We start from the raw sequence: 16,344 nt of genomic DNA on the forward strand, positions 1-16,344 counted from the left end.
TCCAGGGACTGGAAACAGCCAGAGAGAACGTCCAGGGCCAAAAGAAGAAGGTCTTATTTGTAGAACACCTAAGGGGTCTGTGTCATTGAGTAGAAGAGTACCTGGTTAGGCAGACAGGAAAGGTAGGAGGGGACTGGATCATAAAGGACTTTGAATGCCAAACCACACAATTTCTATTTGACCCTTGAGGTTGCAAGAAGCCACTAGACTTTATTGAGTGGGAGGGTGGATGAAATAGTAAGACCTGTGCTTTAGGAAAATCATTTTGGTGACTGGCTGACTAAAGGAAAGATTGGAGAGGGGAGAGACTTGAGGCAGGTAGACCTCCCCCCCAACCCCAGCAGTTACTACAACAGTCCAGGGGTGAGTTGATGAGGGTCTGCACTAGAGTGGTGATTGGGCCAGAGGAGAGAAGGGAGCATATTTGAGAGATACTGCAAGCTTCTGCAACAACCTGGATATGGGGGGAAAGAGGCATGCAGAAGGCATCAGACTCCTAACTTGTGGGCTTGAGGGACTTGGAAGTCCCCTCTGTAGTTATATTAATGATGGAGGGGAAGTGTTGGGGGGGGAAATCACGAGGTATACTTTGGACATGTTGAGTTATCAGACATCTAGTTTGAGAGACCAGAAAACCATCTGGAAGTGTGAGATTGGAGATTAGCAGAGCTTGGGGCAGGAAAGGTAGATCTGAAAACTATCAGAACAGAGATGGGAATTAAATTCTGTATGAGCTGATGAAATCACCAAGTGAAGAGAAGCCAGGGACAGAACCTGAGGGACAGCTACAGTTAGAGGGTTGGTTCTGAGGAGGAGCCAGCAAAGTCAGGAGAACCAGGGGAGTCTGGTGCCCAGAAACCTAGAAAGGAAAGATCAAGGACAGAGTGATGAAGAGTCTCAAAGACTACAGAGAGATCAAGGAGAATAAGGATTGAGAAAAGACCCCTGGATTTGGTAACTAAGAGATCACTGGTTACTTTGGAGAGAGCAGTTTGAGTAGAATAAGGTTGGAAGCCAGATGTTAAGGTGCTAGGAAGAGAGGGAGAGGAGAGACTATAGATGAGAGATGTGACAGGCAGGGCAGTCACACGGGAGGCAGTAAGAGGGATGGTGACCTGAACTAGAGTAGTTATAGTGGAAGAGAAGGGGGTGACATTCATTTGAGACATATTGTGAGGGAAGAGTCAGGTTTCTAAGCATTTTGGCATGAAGAACAATTTCTAAGAGATTAAAGATTCAACTCAAGATCCTGGGTAAAAGAACAGGACATGTTCGTGAAAAAAAGACCAGCTGGTGTGGAAGCTACATGTGATCAAAGCCCCAGGTTGGCATTAAGTAACAGCAGAAGCCTTGTAATTAGAATCCAATAGCAGCCAAAGTACCTTATTACCAATAAAGCAAAGGCGTTTAATAGCAGGGAGTCGAGAAATTACAGTGAATGGAGGAAGGTGCCTATTTATCTCTCTGCATGGAATGTCAAATGCAAATTCAGGAAATAACGTATGTCTCATGCAGCAAATTCTTCTGAATATAATATTCAAGTATTTAAGATTGGAGTCAATAGACAGATTGCTGCCCAAATCACGCACATTTATCCAGCATCCTCTAAGCTTTCGTCCTTGAGGAGTTTTTGCACAAAGTGAGCAGAAGCATTTGTGCAAACTAAAGGGTGACTGACATAGACACATCTATACATGTATTTTAAACACGTATGAAGACAGAAACACATATATGTACACATACTTTCATACAAAAGAACTGCTGGTCACATATTAGTCCATCTTTTCTTCCCATCTAGAGACATCACCATCACCACCACACCACCACTACCACTATTATTTTAAATACAAGAGAGACATTAATTAGAGAGGGGAGACAGAGAAGACTCATGTACGGAAGGGCAACAGTAGGATTCACATTGTCAGCTAGATCTTAAAGTTTACTACATTCCAGCAAGAGAATAAAGCTCAAAGGAAGCAGCCCCAAAAGCAACATACAATACCTCGTGAATCACAGGGCCCAAAAGAAAGCGGAGCCGCTGACAAAGTTCTCCAAGATTGGACAAGCTGCTGGCTCGGTGGCTACTGTCTGTATCTTTTGCTCCCCTGAGGAAGGTGTGAATCAAAGGATCTTGGTACTTTGAGACCATGTCTCCTGTTGGAGGAAAGAGAAGAAATCAGAGCTTATTTTAAAAGGCATTTCCAACCTTTAAAATATATATATATGTATATATACATACACATACATATATGTATATATACATATATAAATACATATATACACATACATATATACATATACATATACATATATATATATATATATATATATATATATATATATATATGTCCAGTGTTTCCTACTTTGAGGGGGTTCTCTTATTCATGTTATTTCATTACATTCTTAGAACATCACTATGAGGGAGCAGATGAGATCCCTAATGGAGAGGGATCCCCAAGGCCTTATCCTAAGTTCTCTGTCATTGCTCTCTGAAGGGCCTCATCAGCTCCCCCAAAGGCTAAACATCATCCCTGCAGCTACATCTTGAGCTCCAGACTTAGCTCACCACCTACTAGAGATTCCCAACACCTCAATCTCAGCATGTCTTTATCAATGCTTGTGAAGGCCTCACATTTCCAATTAGTTGCTAAACCATGCTCTCCATAATATTCCGCCCCCTTCTCTCAAATCCCCTCATTCCAGGCACTCGTCAGCCCTTGTCCACACAACTCCAATGGCTCTTCACTGGTCACCCCAGCTTAAGTTGTTCCCCACTCCCGGTCTGCACCAAGCTGCCAAAGAGTATCTCTGAGTACATGTTTGGTCACATCATCCCCTAAACAAGAACCTCCATGGACTCCCCCTGACCTGGAGGACCAACTCTGAATGACTGGCTTTTACTAATGACTTAGCTTTCCAGCCTCTCCCACAGCACTATACCATTAACCCCATCTGCTTTTCTCTCTTTTTTCATAAATATGTTCCATCTCCTCTCTTTGGATCTGTCTGTTCTTTGATGCCTGGGCTGGACTATCCCTTCATTTTCTTTATATATATATATATATATAAACATATATGTTTTTTGCAAGGCAAATGGGGTTAAGTGGCTTACCCAAGGCCACACAGCTAGGTCATTATTAAGTGTCTGAGACTGGATTTGAAGCCAGGTACTCCTGACTCCAGGGCTGGTGCTTTATCCACTGCACCACCTAGCTGCCCCTATCCCTTCATCTTCAATGCAGATTTTTCTTCCTTCTCTTGCTTTAAGCTGTGACCATCACTGCCACCTTCTACAATCCCCCCCCCATCTTTGAAATCCCTCTCTACTTACTTTGTATACCATATGTATGTGTTTATATAGCTATTGTATCTCCTTACATACATACATATCTTCATATATGTTGTCTCATCTCACAGAATGCAAGCTCCTTGGGAGGAGGGGTTAAGTGACTTGCCCAAGGTCACACAGCTAAGTAAGTATTAAGTATCTGAGGCTGGAGTTGAACTCAGGTCCTCCTGACTCCAGGGTTGGTGCTCTTTCAATTCTTCCCCCTCCCCCTCCACTATCTCAATGGGAAACCTTGCCTCATATTAAATGCAAAAAACCTGAGGCCATTCACTGAGAGTCCCCTCTTTTTTCCTTCTATCTTTCTCACCTCATGACCTCTGAATCATCTCCTGCTATGTCTTCCTTTCCCCCTTCTCTCTGTAAAGGACAGTGTTTCTGCATGGAATCCTATTCCCTCCCAGCTCCTCCAGAAGATGCTTCACTCTTACTGACCCCTCTTTAATCTTCAATCTTTGTGCTTCCCACCTTTAAAAAAGCTTCACTAGATTCCACCCTCCTTGATCATTGCTATCCCATAATGTTTCCCCACCTTTCTCAGTGAAACTGAAAATGTGGTTACACTTGGTGCCTCCACTTCTCTTCTCTCTCTTTTCTAGGTGGTGCAATGATAGAGGACTAGGACCAGCCCAAAAGTCGGGAGGACCTGAGTTCAAATTTGATCTTAGACACTTAATACTCACTAGGCATGGCACTTAACCCTGACTGCCCCACATCCAGGGCCATCTATAGTCACTCTGATCCATATCTGACCACTAGACCCAGATGACTCTGGAGGAGAAAGTGGTGACTTAGCACAGCACCCCTAACTAAAATCCAATTCATGGGCTTATCATGGCATCCTGATATCATGGTTTTCTTTTAAGAAGGACAAACATTGGGGAAGCTAAATGGCCCTTGAGTCAGGAGGACCTGAGTTCAAATCTAGCTTCAGTCAGTGTGACTTTGGGCAAGTCACTTAATCCCACTGCCTAGCAAAAATTAAAAAAAAAAAAGGACCAATATCATTCTTTCTCTTCTAAACCTTTGCAGCCTGACTTCCAAACTCACCCTATGACTGAAGCAGCCCTTTTTTGGTACTCCTCCACCCCTTTGCAGAATTCTTCATCACTCTTTGTTGAATCTGCATCCTGGTGAGTGACCCCTAAGGCTTGATTCTGGGTTCATATCTCTTTCTTCTGGACACTCTGGTTAACTCATCAGCTCCTTTGAGATTCAATTATATATAAGTTGATGATCCCCAAAGTCTATCTGTCTAACCTTAGAGTCCCTCCTGAATGCCATTCCTCCATCACCAAGTTCTGAATGTCTCTATTATAGTCAAGGGAACCACCACCCTTGGAAAAACAAAATAAATTCAATTTTATTTCCAAGTACACATTTTCTCCCTTCACTCCTCCTTGATGAAACAAAAAAATCAAAACCTATAACAAATATTATGGTCAAACAAAACAAATTCCCACACTGATTATGTAAAAAAAAAGACTCAATCTGTAATTTGTGCCTATCAATCACATGTCAGGTTTGGAATAATATGTTTCTTTTTTCCTTTTTAAAATTTATTTAGTATTTTATTTTCCCCCATTTATATAATATATATATAAAAACAATTTTTAACATTCATTTTTAAAACTATGAGTTCCAAATTCTCTCCCTTCCTTTCTCTGCACCCCACCCACATTGAGAAAATAAGCAATTCTATATTGGTTATGCATGTGAAGTTAAGCAAAACATTTCCATAATAGCCATGTTGCAAAATAAAACATAACACCTCCTTGCCCCCTATCAAAAAACCAGAAACTTCAAGAAAAATAAAATTTAAAAAGTATATTTCAATATATTAAGATACCATCAGTTCTTTCTGTGGTGATGGATAGTATTTTTTTTTTATCATGAGTCCTTCAGAGCTGTCTTGGGTCACTGATTTGCTGAGAACAGCTAAGTCATTAACAGCTAATGTTGTTACTTTGTCCACGTCACATTTCCCTTTGTAGCTAATCATGTAAATCTTTACAGGTTTTTCTGAGAACTAGCTGCTTATCATATCTTATGGGACAATACTATACCATCATATCACACAGCACAATTTATTCAACCCTTCCCCAATTAATGGGCATGGGACGGCATGTTTCATTATGAATCCTATAGAATTGAGGCTGGTAATTGTGTTGATCAGTTTCCTTGAAACTTTTAAAGCTTTTTTTCTTTTCAATGTTCTTACTGTATAAGCTGTCTCCTGGTTCATCTCATTTCACTTTGTATAAGTTCATAAAAGTCTTCCCAAGTTTCTCTGAAACCATTCCCTTCATCATTTCTTACAGCACAGTAATATACTATCACATTCACACACCATGACTTGTTCATCCCTCAGTTGATGGGCACCCCTCAGTTTTTAATTCTTTGCCACCTGAAAGAGCTACTAGAAATATTTTTTATATAAAGGTTCTTTTCCTTTATTTTTTGATCTCTTGGGAGCAGAACCCTGCGAGTAACATTACCGAGTCATAGGGTACAGACAGTTTAATAACTTTGGGGCACAGTTCCAAAAGGTTCTCCAGAATGGCCAGTCAGGCTCGAACACCCCATTTATCCAATCCTTTACCAACTTTTGTCACTTCTTTCCCCAAATTAGCCCTGCCCTGAATTGCTTCTCTCTCCTCACCCAGCTCCCTCCCAGGCCCGCTGCTGCCTCCAGTCTGGAGGTCTGCAGGAACCTTCTCGTGGTCTCACTCTCATCCACAGAGATACCAGGTTCTCCTTAGAGAGATGCTGAATAAAGCTCCAGGAGCCCTTGTTTCTAGGATATTCAGTGAGACATGTCCCAGAGGTAGGTCCAGTTACCCTACCAAACCAAAGAGAAACTCCTTTGATGGTCATTTAAAACTTTTTTTATAACCTGGTCCATTTCTGTATTTCCAGGGTTCACAACTTAGTATTCCCCCCCTCCCACATTCTCTGATCAGTCATCCTGACTGATGCTCTATCTTGGGCAGCTCAGTGGTACAGTGACTCTGGTGCTGGATCTGGAGACAGAAAGACCAGAGTTCAAATCCTGCTCCAGAGACCTGGAGAAGTCATAAGCTTCACTTAGTCTCAGTTTCTACATCTATAAAAGGGGAATAATAATAGCATTTACCTCAGAGGGTTCTTATAAAGATCAAATTAGATAACAATATAGTTTTTTTTGGTTTGTTTTTGGTTTTTTTTAGGTTTTTTCAAGGCAAATGGGATTAAGTGGCTTACCCAAGGCCACACAGCTAGGTAATTACTAAGTGTCTGAGGCCGGATTTGAACCTAGGTACTCCTGACTCTGGGGCTGGTCTATCCACTGCGCCAACTAGCTGCCCCTAACATATATAGTTTTGAAAACCTTTAAGTGCTTATAAAAAACACTTACCTTTACCTTGGTGGTTCCCCATGTCTAGAATTCTTTCCCTCCTAACCTGGAGCTCTTGGAATCCCCAGCCTCCTTCAAGCCCCAGCTCAGTGCACTCCTTTGCAGGACCTGTCCCCCAGCCTCGCCAAATGGAATGCCTTTTGTCTCCTTTGTTTTTGTTGTCAATGTAATGATTTATTTCTCTTCCCAAGTAGAATGTCCATTAATTATTGTGGTGTATATAGTGTTTGGCCTTCATTCTTCTTTTTTTTTTTACAAGGCAAAAAGTAGCTTGCCTAAGCCCCACAGCTAGGTAATTATTAAGTGTCTGAGACCGGATTTGAACTCAGGTACTCCTGACTCTAAGGCTAGTGCTCTATTCACTGCACCACCTAGCCACCCCATGGCTTTCATTCTTGATGAGGATGTCTCAAGGGTAGCCTCTGTGTGAACTGGACTGAAGGGAGGTCGGGCTGCATAGTCTTTAGCCTCCCTCTCTCCTCCAGAGTCACTGGAATCCAATGGCAAGACTTTTGAGCAGGAAAGATTTCTGCTTTTCTTGAATCATCCTCAGATATTTTATGCATTTTGTAGCTATTTGGAATGCGATTTTTCTTTCAATTATTGCCTCTTGGGTTTTGTCATTACTATAAAGAAATGCTACTGATTCCTAAGGATTTATTTTGTAGTCTGCAACTTAACTGAAAATACTAATTATCTTAATTTCTTTGCTTATTCCTCAGAGTTTTCTAAGTAAATTGTCATGTTATATGGGCAAACAGGTAGGTTTATCTTATCTTTGTCAGCAGGTAAAAAAGGGCATTTCTTGCTTATTGGCAAAGTTTCTACTGTTTCTCCATTGACTATAATTCTACTATTGATTTTAAATTCTTTTTATCATATTAAACATATGCCTATATTTTGTAGAGTTTTTTTTTGGGGGGGGTGGGGGGTTCTTTTTGCAAGGCAATGGGGTTAAGTGACTTGCCCAAGGTCATACAACTTGGTAATTATTAAGTATCTGAGGCCGAATTTGAACTCAGATCCTCCTGACACCAGGGCTAGTGCTCTATCCACTGTGCCACCTAGCTACCCCAGGTTTTTTTTTTTTTAAAGAATACATTAATCTTATATTTGGTCAAAGATTCATTCTATATCTATTGATATAATCATGTGGTTTTGTTTTTAATGATTATTTATACTGTTTTTCTAACATTGACCTAGAGTCTCTACATTTCTAGCCTAATTTTAGCTTGATCCCAGTGAATTGTTTTTTTTTTTAATAAGTTCCTGCAATTTTTGGACCAGAAATTTATTTAACATTTTTAAATATATAATCATTAATGATATGTACCTATAATCTTCTTTCTTTTCTTAATTTTTTCCTGGTTTAGAGACTAGGATAATATTTATCTCAAAAATCAAGTTCAAAGGGATGATTTCTTTCTCAATTTTTGAAAATAATTTGTATTATATTAACCGTCCCTTAAAAATTTAATAGAAGGGGCAGCTAGGTGGTGCAGTGGACCAGCCCAGGAGTCAGAGTACCTGGGTTCAAATCCGGTCTCAGATACTTAATAATTACCTGGCTGTGTGACCTTGGGCAAGCCACTTAACCCCATTTGCCTTGCAAAAAAAAAAAAAACCCTAAAAAAAATTTAATAGAAACCTCCATGGCTAGAAATGCATCTGAACCAGGTTATTCCCACCCCACCCCCTCCTTGGGCAGTTACTTTATAGTTTAATTTCTTTTTCTGAGACTGGATTATTTAAGATCCCTGTTTAATGCTCTTGTATTATAAAATCTTGTTTAATCCACTTCTTTAGAATCTACTTCAATTTAGTTGAGATTTTACCCAATTTACCTACTAAAATTGTGTAGTCTGATGATTCTTTTTATTTCTTCTCTCCTGTGTCCCCCCTCCTCCCCTTGGTTAATTTGACTTTCCTCTTCTTTTTAATCAGGTTGACTAAAGGTTCACTAATTTTAATCAACCTTTAGTTTTGATTTATTCATTCTCTTTGATTCCCAAATCTTCCTAATTCCGGGTCTTTATGCCACCTAGTCATACATCTATAATTTTAATGTATAAATTGCCTGCCTTCTCAAGAAGGGGAAACAGAGAGAGAGGGAGAGAATTTGGAACTTGAAATTTAAAAAAAAAATAATATTAAAACTATTTAAAAAAAAGGCCATGAGAGGCAAGGCAGTCAAACTGCCTCAGTTAGAGAGGGAATGGAAGAGATGGATTGAAAAGCAAAGGGCCACTGGAATTCCTGTGTCCACAAAGATGGTTCAGCAAGAGGCAAGAATTGCTGATGAAAATGAAGTGACTGATTTTACAGGAAGACACAATTGGTGCTTCAGGTTCATGAAATGGAATGGATTGAGCATGTGTCCATGCACCAGACTTGCCCAGGGAGAGTTTGTGTTCAACCACAGACCAGAGTACAGGCAGGAGAGCAGTCAGTCTCTTCTTTGACACTGATTTGTCATCAATCACAGATGAGGACAAGCTAATGGATGGGAGTTCTGACAGTGATGAGAAGTTGTATGAATTTTATGATGAATAAAACTTGAGTTCAATAACTTTAACAAAAAAACTATTTTAATATGTAACTGAAAGAATTAAATACAAAAAAATTTTTTTGAAATAAATGACAAATACTAAGAATAGGAACCAATGCTAAGTAACCAGAGTCAATAAAACAACATACAACACAGTAATCGAAACTGAATACTGTAAAATGATAATGATCCAGTTTGGTCCCCCCAAAAAGAGAGATATAAGAAGTCATGTCCCTACACTTTGCAAACATAGGGGGAATATAAAATTGGATTTTTACATATGCAAATTTTGTTTGACTTTGTTTTCTCCTTTTTTCTTTCTTTCTTTTAGAAGATGGCTCTCTGGGAGGGTAAAGGGGAAGAGATATAGTGAGAAATATAAAAAACAAAATCTTTCACTAGCATTTATTTTAAAAGATAACGGTTGGAGAGTCAAAGGAATTTATTGAGTGGAGAAGTAGTGTATGGTCAGATCTATATTTAAGGAAAGTCAATTTGGCAGCTAAATGGAGAATGGAAAGAGCAGGAGAGAAGCTGAAGCAGAGAAAATTAGAAAATCCTTAGAATAATCTAGGTGAGAAGTGATGATTATATGAAGCAAGGTGGTAACTTTGTGAGCAGTAAGAAAGGTAGCTACATGACAGATGTTATGAAAATAGAAGTGTCAAGGCTTGGCAAATGACTGGAAATAGAGGTGGAGAATGAAGAATCAGGGATAACTCCTCAGTCACAAAACTATTAGACTGGAAAGACTGCTTCTCCCCACAGAAATAGGGAGGGGAACTCTGGCAGATGGGTAGGTTTTGGGGAAGATATAATACATTGCTTTGGACATGCATTTACCATGACTCTAGGTCATTCATTTTGAAAAGCTTACTAGTTATTTAGTGATATAAGACCCATGGTCAGGCGGGAGACTGGAGCAGGACATTGGCATAGAGAGATAATCAAACCCATGGGAGCAAAGTTTAAAGGGAAGAGGGAGGGGCTTTTGCCTGGGTGTTCTGTCTTTGAGGGTTCGCCACAAGTTCAAGAGCCCCCAGACAGACCCTTCCCAAGAAACTGACACAGGCACTGTTCAGTTCAGTTCAGAAGTCTTGTCGATAGTCCATAGTCCTTTTCCCACAAATGGTATGGCATAGATGAGAGGTAGGCAACATCACTGACTAGGGCTGTCAATTATTGTATGAACATATAAATACTCAATGAAGGCACAATGAAGGCTTTTCTCCAAACTGGGAAATTCTGCTTCAGGCCTGGAATGAGCCCCCTGCAGAAGGAGTGGCCTAGATGCTGAGTCCATGGCACGGCAGCCAGTGTGGGCAGTAGTTCTCCAGGCTCTGCCCCAGGTGCAGGGTAAAACCGAGCTTTCCTTGCATGCCTGGGTGTGGGAAGAGTTGGCTTAAAGCCAATAGAAGAAGAACCAAGCCCTGGGAAAGATTTGTAATAAAAGGGAAGGTCTCAAAAGAGGAGAGTCATGCTCTGGTTGCCTCATGTTGCTGCAGGTCTGACCCAGAGTCCGACTGTCCTGTCCTGCTAATGACATGATGCAGATGGGCAAATGGAGAACCAGAGAGCTCCTAGGAGCAGCCAAGGAAGTGAACTCAGAAAAGCCACTTGGTGTAATCCCCTCATTTTAGAGACGAGGAAACTGAGGCCCATTTAGAAATGCATCCAGATTTTCTGACTGTAAAACCAAAGTTCCTTCCAAAATGCATCACACAAAGAGCTCTATGGTTCCCGAAATTAAAATAAGATAGTTTGTTGTTTTGTAAGCAAATATATCATAGCTACTTAAAACTAGGTCTAGTTCATAAAAGGGAAAATTAAACAACTCAAATGAACTAAGCTATATGATGGTCACTGAATTTCAAAGCTTCTTAAGCTATAATGTAGGGCCTAGCCCTGATAATCTTCTGGTCCCTCTGAATTTAGTAATTGTTTACTAAGCTGCTAAGGATTAATGGTTTATTGGCAAATACTATATTTAAATTAAATTTTAAAACTCATACACACACACACACACACACACACACACACACACACTCAAATATTCTCAATTTTAGGAGAAAGATTCCTATTCCCATTCTAGTGCTATTATGGCAGGCAGCTAGTCAGAGCAGCGGACAGAGCACTAGGTCTGGAATGGGGAAGATTTGAGTTCATGTGTAATCTAGGACACTAAATGTGTGGCCCTGGGGAGGCCACTTCACCTCTGCCTGCCTCCTCACTTTTAAAATAGAGATAATTGCATCTACACACCATTATTGTTCTGAGGGTCAAATGAGATAACACTTGTAAAGCACAGTTTAGCACAGCGTCAGAACAGTGTCTAGCGCAGGGGAGGCACCATATACATGCCTATTCCCTTCTATGAGGAAATGACAATATGTCTAGAAGATCCTTATCTCATATTCAATGAATCATCAAAGGGAATTGAGAAGGATGAGTAGGACACTTATCTGTCATAAAAGTGGGAGACTGTTTTAGTCAGAGAAAAAACTCACTAGTAAGGGGAAGGAAGAATTGGAAAGAGAGATTGGGAAAATCCTATTTTAGGAAAGGTATTTGAGCAAGGAAGTTAAACAGATACACATTTTTCCTCTACGTGACTTCAGGAACTTGAAATCATCTTTAACTATTTCCTGTTCCTCCCTCCCACAATACCCCAATAATCTTCAAGTTCTATCAGTTCTTAATTTGGACAGTTTCTTGTTAATGTCTTTCCTAGCACCACCAGATCCTTCCAATTCATTCTACACACTGACACTACATTGATCTTAAAGTACCATTTTTATTGGGTCACTTTTTCATTCAAAATCCTTCAGTGATAGCACATGGTTTATCAAATGGGATCCAAACTCTTTATCCTGTCATTCAAGACCCTCTAAAATGTGGTCCCAAACTACTTTTCAGTCTTAATTTTCCACCCCACACTCTGTTTTAGCAAACTGAGCAATAATCCAGATCTTGTTCTTCCCTATTTGTTTGTTTCTTCTGCCTAAAAGACTTGTCCTTTCCACCACTTTCTATTATAATATTGCTGCCTACTCAAGAACCATATCAAATGCCTCTTCCTCCGTGAAATTTTTTCTATTCTTTCCAGCTCAAAGGGTTAGCCTCCTCCTCTAAATCCCTAGTACATTTTTTTTGCCCACTCTTATAGTTAAGATTATGCTTTAGACAAAGAATTGGAAATTGAGGGGAGGTCCATCAATTGGGGAATGGCTTAATAAACTGTGATATATGTATGTGATGGAACACTATTGTTCTATTAGAAACCGGGGGGCTGGGCAGCTACGTGGTTCAGTGGATAGGGCACCGGCCCTGGAGTCAGGAGTACCTGAGTTCAAATCTGACCTCAGACACTTAATAATTACCTAGCTGTATGGCATTGGGCAAGCCACTTAACCCCATTTGCCTTGCAAAAACCTAAAAAAAATAAAAATAAAAATAAATGCTAGAAACCAGGAGGGATGGGAATTCAGGGAAGCTTGGAGGGATTTGCATGAACTGATGCTGAGTGAGATGAGCAGAACCAGAAGAACATTGTACACTCTAACAGCAACATGGGGGTGATGATCAACCTTAATGGGCTTGCTCATTCCATTAGTGTAACAATCAGGGACAATTTTGGGCTGTCTGCAATGGAGAATACCATCTGTATCCAGAGAAAGAATTGTGGAGTTTGAAGAAAGAACAAAGACTATTACCTTTAATTTAAAAAACCCATTATCTTATATAATTTTGCCATCTTTTATACTTTATTTTTTCTTCCTTAAGGATGATTTATCTCTCATCACATTCAACTTATATCAATATATACCATGGAAACAATGTAAAGACTAACAGACTACCTTCTGTGGGGGATGGGGGAAGGGAAGCAAGATGGGGGAAAAATTGTAAAAAAATTGTAAAAATTGTAAAATTGTAAAACTCAAAATAAATAAATAACTTTTAAAAAAGATTATGCCTTAGATTCATCATTTCTTCATGTCTCCTCCTCTATACAAGACTGTAAGTGCTTTGATTTACTCACCCAATGCTTTCTTTGGTGACCTGTAAGAGGGGCCATAACAGCTGTGTCTGGTATCACAGTGCCAAGGAAGGAACAAGGGATGAGAGTATAGAAAGCCTGAATTAGAGGCCCAGTTTCACTTCTGAGTAGATGTGTTTCCTTGGGCAAGTCTTATTTAACCCTCAATTTCCTTTTTACATAAAAGGATGATGATGACACCTAAATTGCTTACTTTTAGACCTATTGTGAAGATCAAAAGAGATAATGCAGACATGTGTTTTGTAATGATAAAGTACAACTATAAATATGTATAAATTATAAATAAAATAAGTAACAATGTAAGCTAATAAACAAATATGTGTGATCTTTATAATCTCCACTCCATTTATAACATAGTACAGATAGGGATGATTTCATCAGTATGGGAACTCTAGGATAAGAGTTAGTGTTCAGACTTGGAACACTGAGAGATTTCACTGGATGTGTCAGACGAAGCACTTCAACCCAGGTCCTCTGAGTGCCAAGGCTGGCTCTGTCCACCGGGCTATGCTTCTTCCTCTTGCACATAGATGTTCAAGAAATATTTGATGAATTAAATCAGATTGAAAAAGAGAATCGAGAGGCAGAGAAGGTATTTCAGGAGGCTGTGTGCCTTCCTTCTCCCTTCTTTGAGGAGTAAGAGGAGCATGTTGACATGAAGAGCTGGAGTGTCCAAGGAGTTCACCATGTGACACCTCTAAAGACAATGTGCTCGTGGGTGGTGAAGGGGCCTGGTCTGTCTGCTGACTCTAGTTTGGTGTATTTATAATGGACTCTGGCTCCTTTTGTCTAGTTGAGTTTGCTAACTACACAGATGCTCCCAATCTGGGTCACTCAGAATCAGCCTGCTGAATTGCCTGGGCCTATTTCCTTTGCTGATTCATCTCTCAGAACCAGAACCAAGGTCATCACGTGGTGGCCTATAACTCATGCATCCTCTACATCCTTGGTCCACAAGATCAGTTTTATCCTACAATCCCATTGTTGCTATTGCTCAGTTGCTTCAGTCGTGTCTGACTCTTTGTCAGACAACCCCCCATTTGGGGTTTTCTTGGCAAAGATACTAGAGTAGTTTGCTATTTCCTTCTCCAGCTCATTTTACATATGAGGAAGCTGAGGCAAACCCATGAAGCCTTTCCCTGAGCCAATCTGCTGGCGTGTCTTTAAAGATCAAAACTTAAACTAACAACAAATAAAGAAAACAACCACAAAAAGCTTCAACCTGTGCTTCTCTTCCATATAATGACAACCCTGAGGAGCAATCCTGGCCTAAAGAATAATCATAATATTAGCTCATTTATTCCCACATTTCCCACGGGTTCCCTGCTTTGAGACTTCTCTGATCTTCCTTATTCTGTCAGGAAATTTTAATATCCCAAAAAGCCTGACTCTGCTTGGTCCTCACATCTCCCCTGTGATTGGGCCTTAGGAGTGGAGGGCAGGGCCAGGAGCTTCAGAACCACTAGATAAAGAGGGGGACTCAGCCATCTTCTCTCCATTTCCCACCAGTTTTGGGTCTTCTTTGGACCCCTTCATCATGGTCTGCCAGGCATCTGCCCCCTCCCATGCTTTTCAGCTTCTTTTTGTATGCTGTGCAATCTAATGGGAGACCCCTGGATTTTAAACTCCTTGAGGGTAGGGATGGTCTGTTTTTGCTTCTTTTTGTATCCCCCAGCATTCAGCTCGGTGCCTGTGACAGTGAATGTTTACTGACTGAATTAATCAATTAATGATTTCCCCAAAGGGCTAAATCACTTTTCTGCATCCCTCAAGTTACCAGGAAAAAAGGTGAGTCAACTAGCTTAGCTTATGTCACTGTGTGATACAACTTCTGGCAAATTTTGAACTTCTTTAAAAGTGTGAATCCAGGACTATGGAAAGGAGCCTTCTGAGAGAGTAGAATTTCTGACTAAGCAATAAAACCATAACCTTCCTTCAGCTTGGCCTTCCCTGCACTCAGAACAACAGATGTTCTTGGCAAAATACAAAATACAAAACTTCACTTCTCTCTGAAAGACTGCTAATACTTGGCCCAAATTTTGTCAAATATTCCTTATCATTCTAATAGGTTATTACCTAATATTACTTGCTTCACTAGAAGGAATGGTTGTTTTGGATTACTTCCCTCCCTTTTTTAAGAGAGGAAGAAAAGTTTTTGCCATATCCTAGAAGAGTCAAATTAGGGAACTCCCCTTCAGGCTTGAACTGGAAGAATCTGGACAAAAGGAAGCACTCCTCCACAATAGTCCTTGTCTGACACATCACTACAGTAGGTTCTGGAACCCTATGCCAGGAATGTAGGTTCTGGCTGATGCTGCCTGGAGCACAGACCCTATGACGGGGGTAGTGGGTTCCATTCACCAAGTTGAACATGAGAAATTGAATTTTTTAGCCAAAATCCATAAAACAGACAAAAATATCATTAGTCCAATGCCCTCAGTCTCTTTCTACGGTGATTGTGGTGGAGCAGAGGAAAAGAAGATGCTAAGGGAGTGCCAAGGGAAAGATAACAGAGGGTGCATGGCTGTGGGTATTCATAGTGAGCAATTTTTACTCAGAGACTGATGAATTAATAGGCTACTGGAGGAAGGGATCCAAGTGGATATTGGTTTTCTTACTATAGAGGAGAAAAGAAGAACAGATGCACAGCCTACTTATGACACTGGTATTGATGAATTTTAGAATCAGAACAAGGTCTCCATTGTGAGAATCTCCCAGAAAGGACTCAGAGAAAGTTACAGATGAGAACTGCATCCATAGAAAATGCATGGATGGATTTCAATCTGAAATGGAGGGAGGAATCCCCAAGAATGAGTTCACAGATCCAACCTGGGCAAATTAACCCTGACTGCCTCACATCCAGGGCCATCTCCAGTCATCCTAATCCATATCTGGCCACTGGTCCAGATGGCTCTGGAGGAGAAAGTGAGGCTAGTGATAGTTCAGTAGCCCCTTAGTCAAATCCAATTCACATGCTTGTCATGGCATCACCTCCC

The 16,344-nt window shown here is 40.4% G+C and overlaps 1 protein-coding gene across 1 annotated transcript in view; it reads right to left on the minus strand.

Annotated features, from left to right (window-relative positions):
* TANGO6 (transport and golgi organization 6 homolog) overlaps positions 1 to 16,344 on the minus strand; it is a 226,473-nt gene that overhangs the window by 56,814 nt on the left and 153,315 nt on the right. Inside the window, exon 16 of the mRNA XM_074200615.1 lies at positions 2,003 to 2,154. Within this exon, the coding sequence (XP_074056716.1) occupies positions 2,003 to 2,154 (152 nt within the window). The remainder of the gene's footprint in view (positions 1 to 2,002; positions 2,155 to 16,344) is intronic.

The sequence above is a fragment of the Macrotis lagotis genome, chromosome 1 (assembly GCF_037893015.1).
Source record: "Macrotis lagotis isolate mMagLag1 chromosome 1, bilby.v1.9.chrom.fasta, whole genome shotgun sequence".
Classification (NCBI taxonomy): domain Eukaryota; kingdom Metazoa; phylum Chordata; class Mammalia; order Peramelemorphia; family Peramelidae; genus Macrotis; species Macrotis lagotis.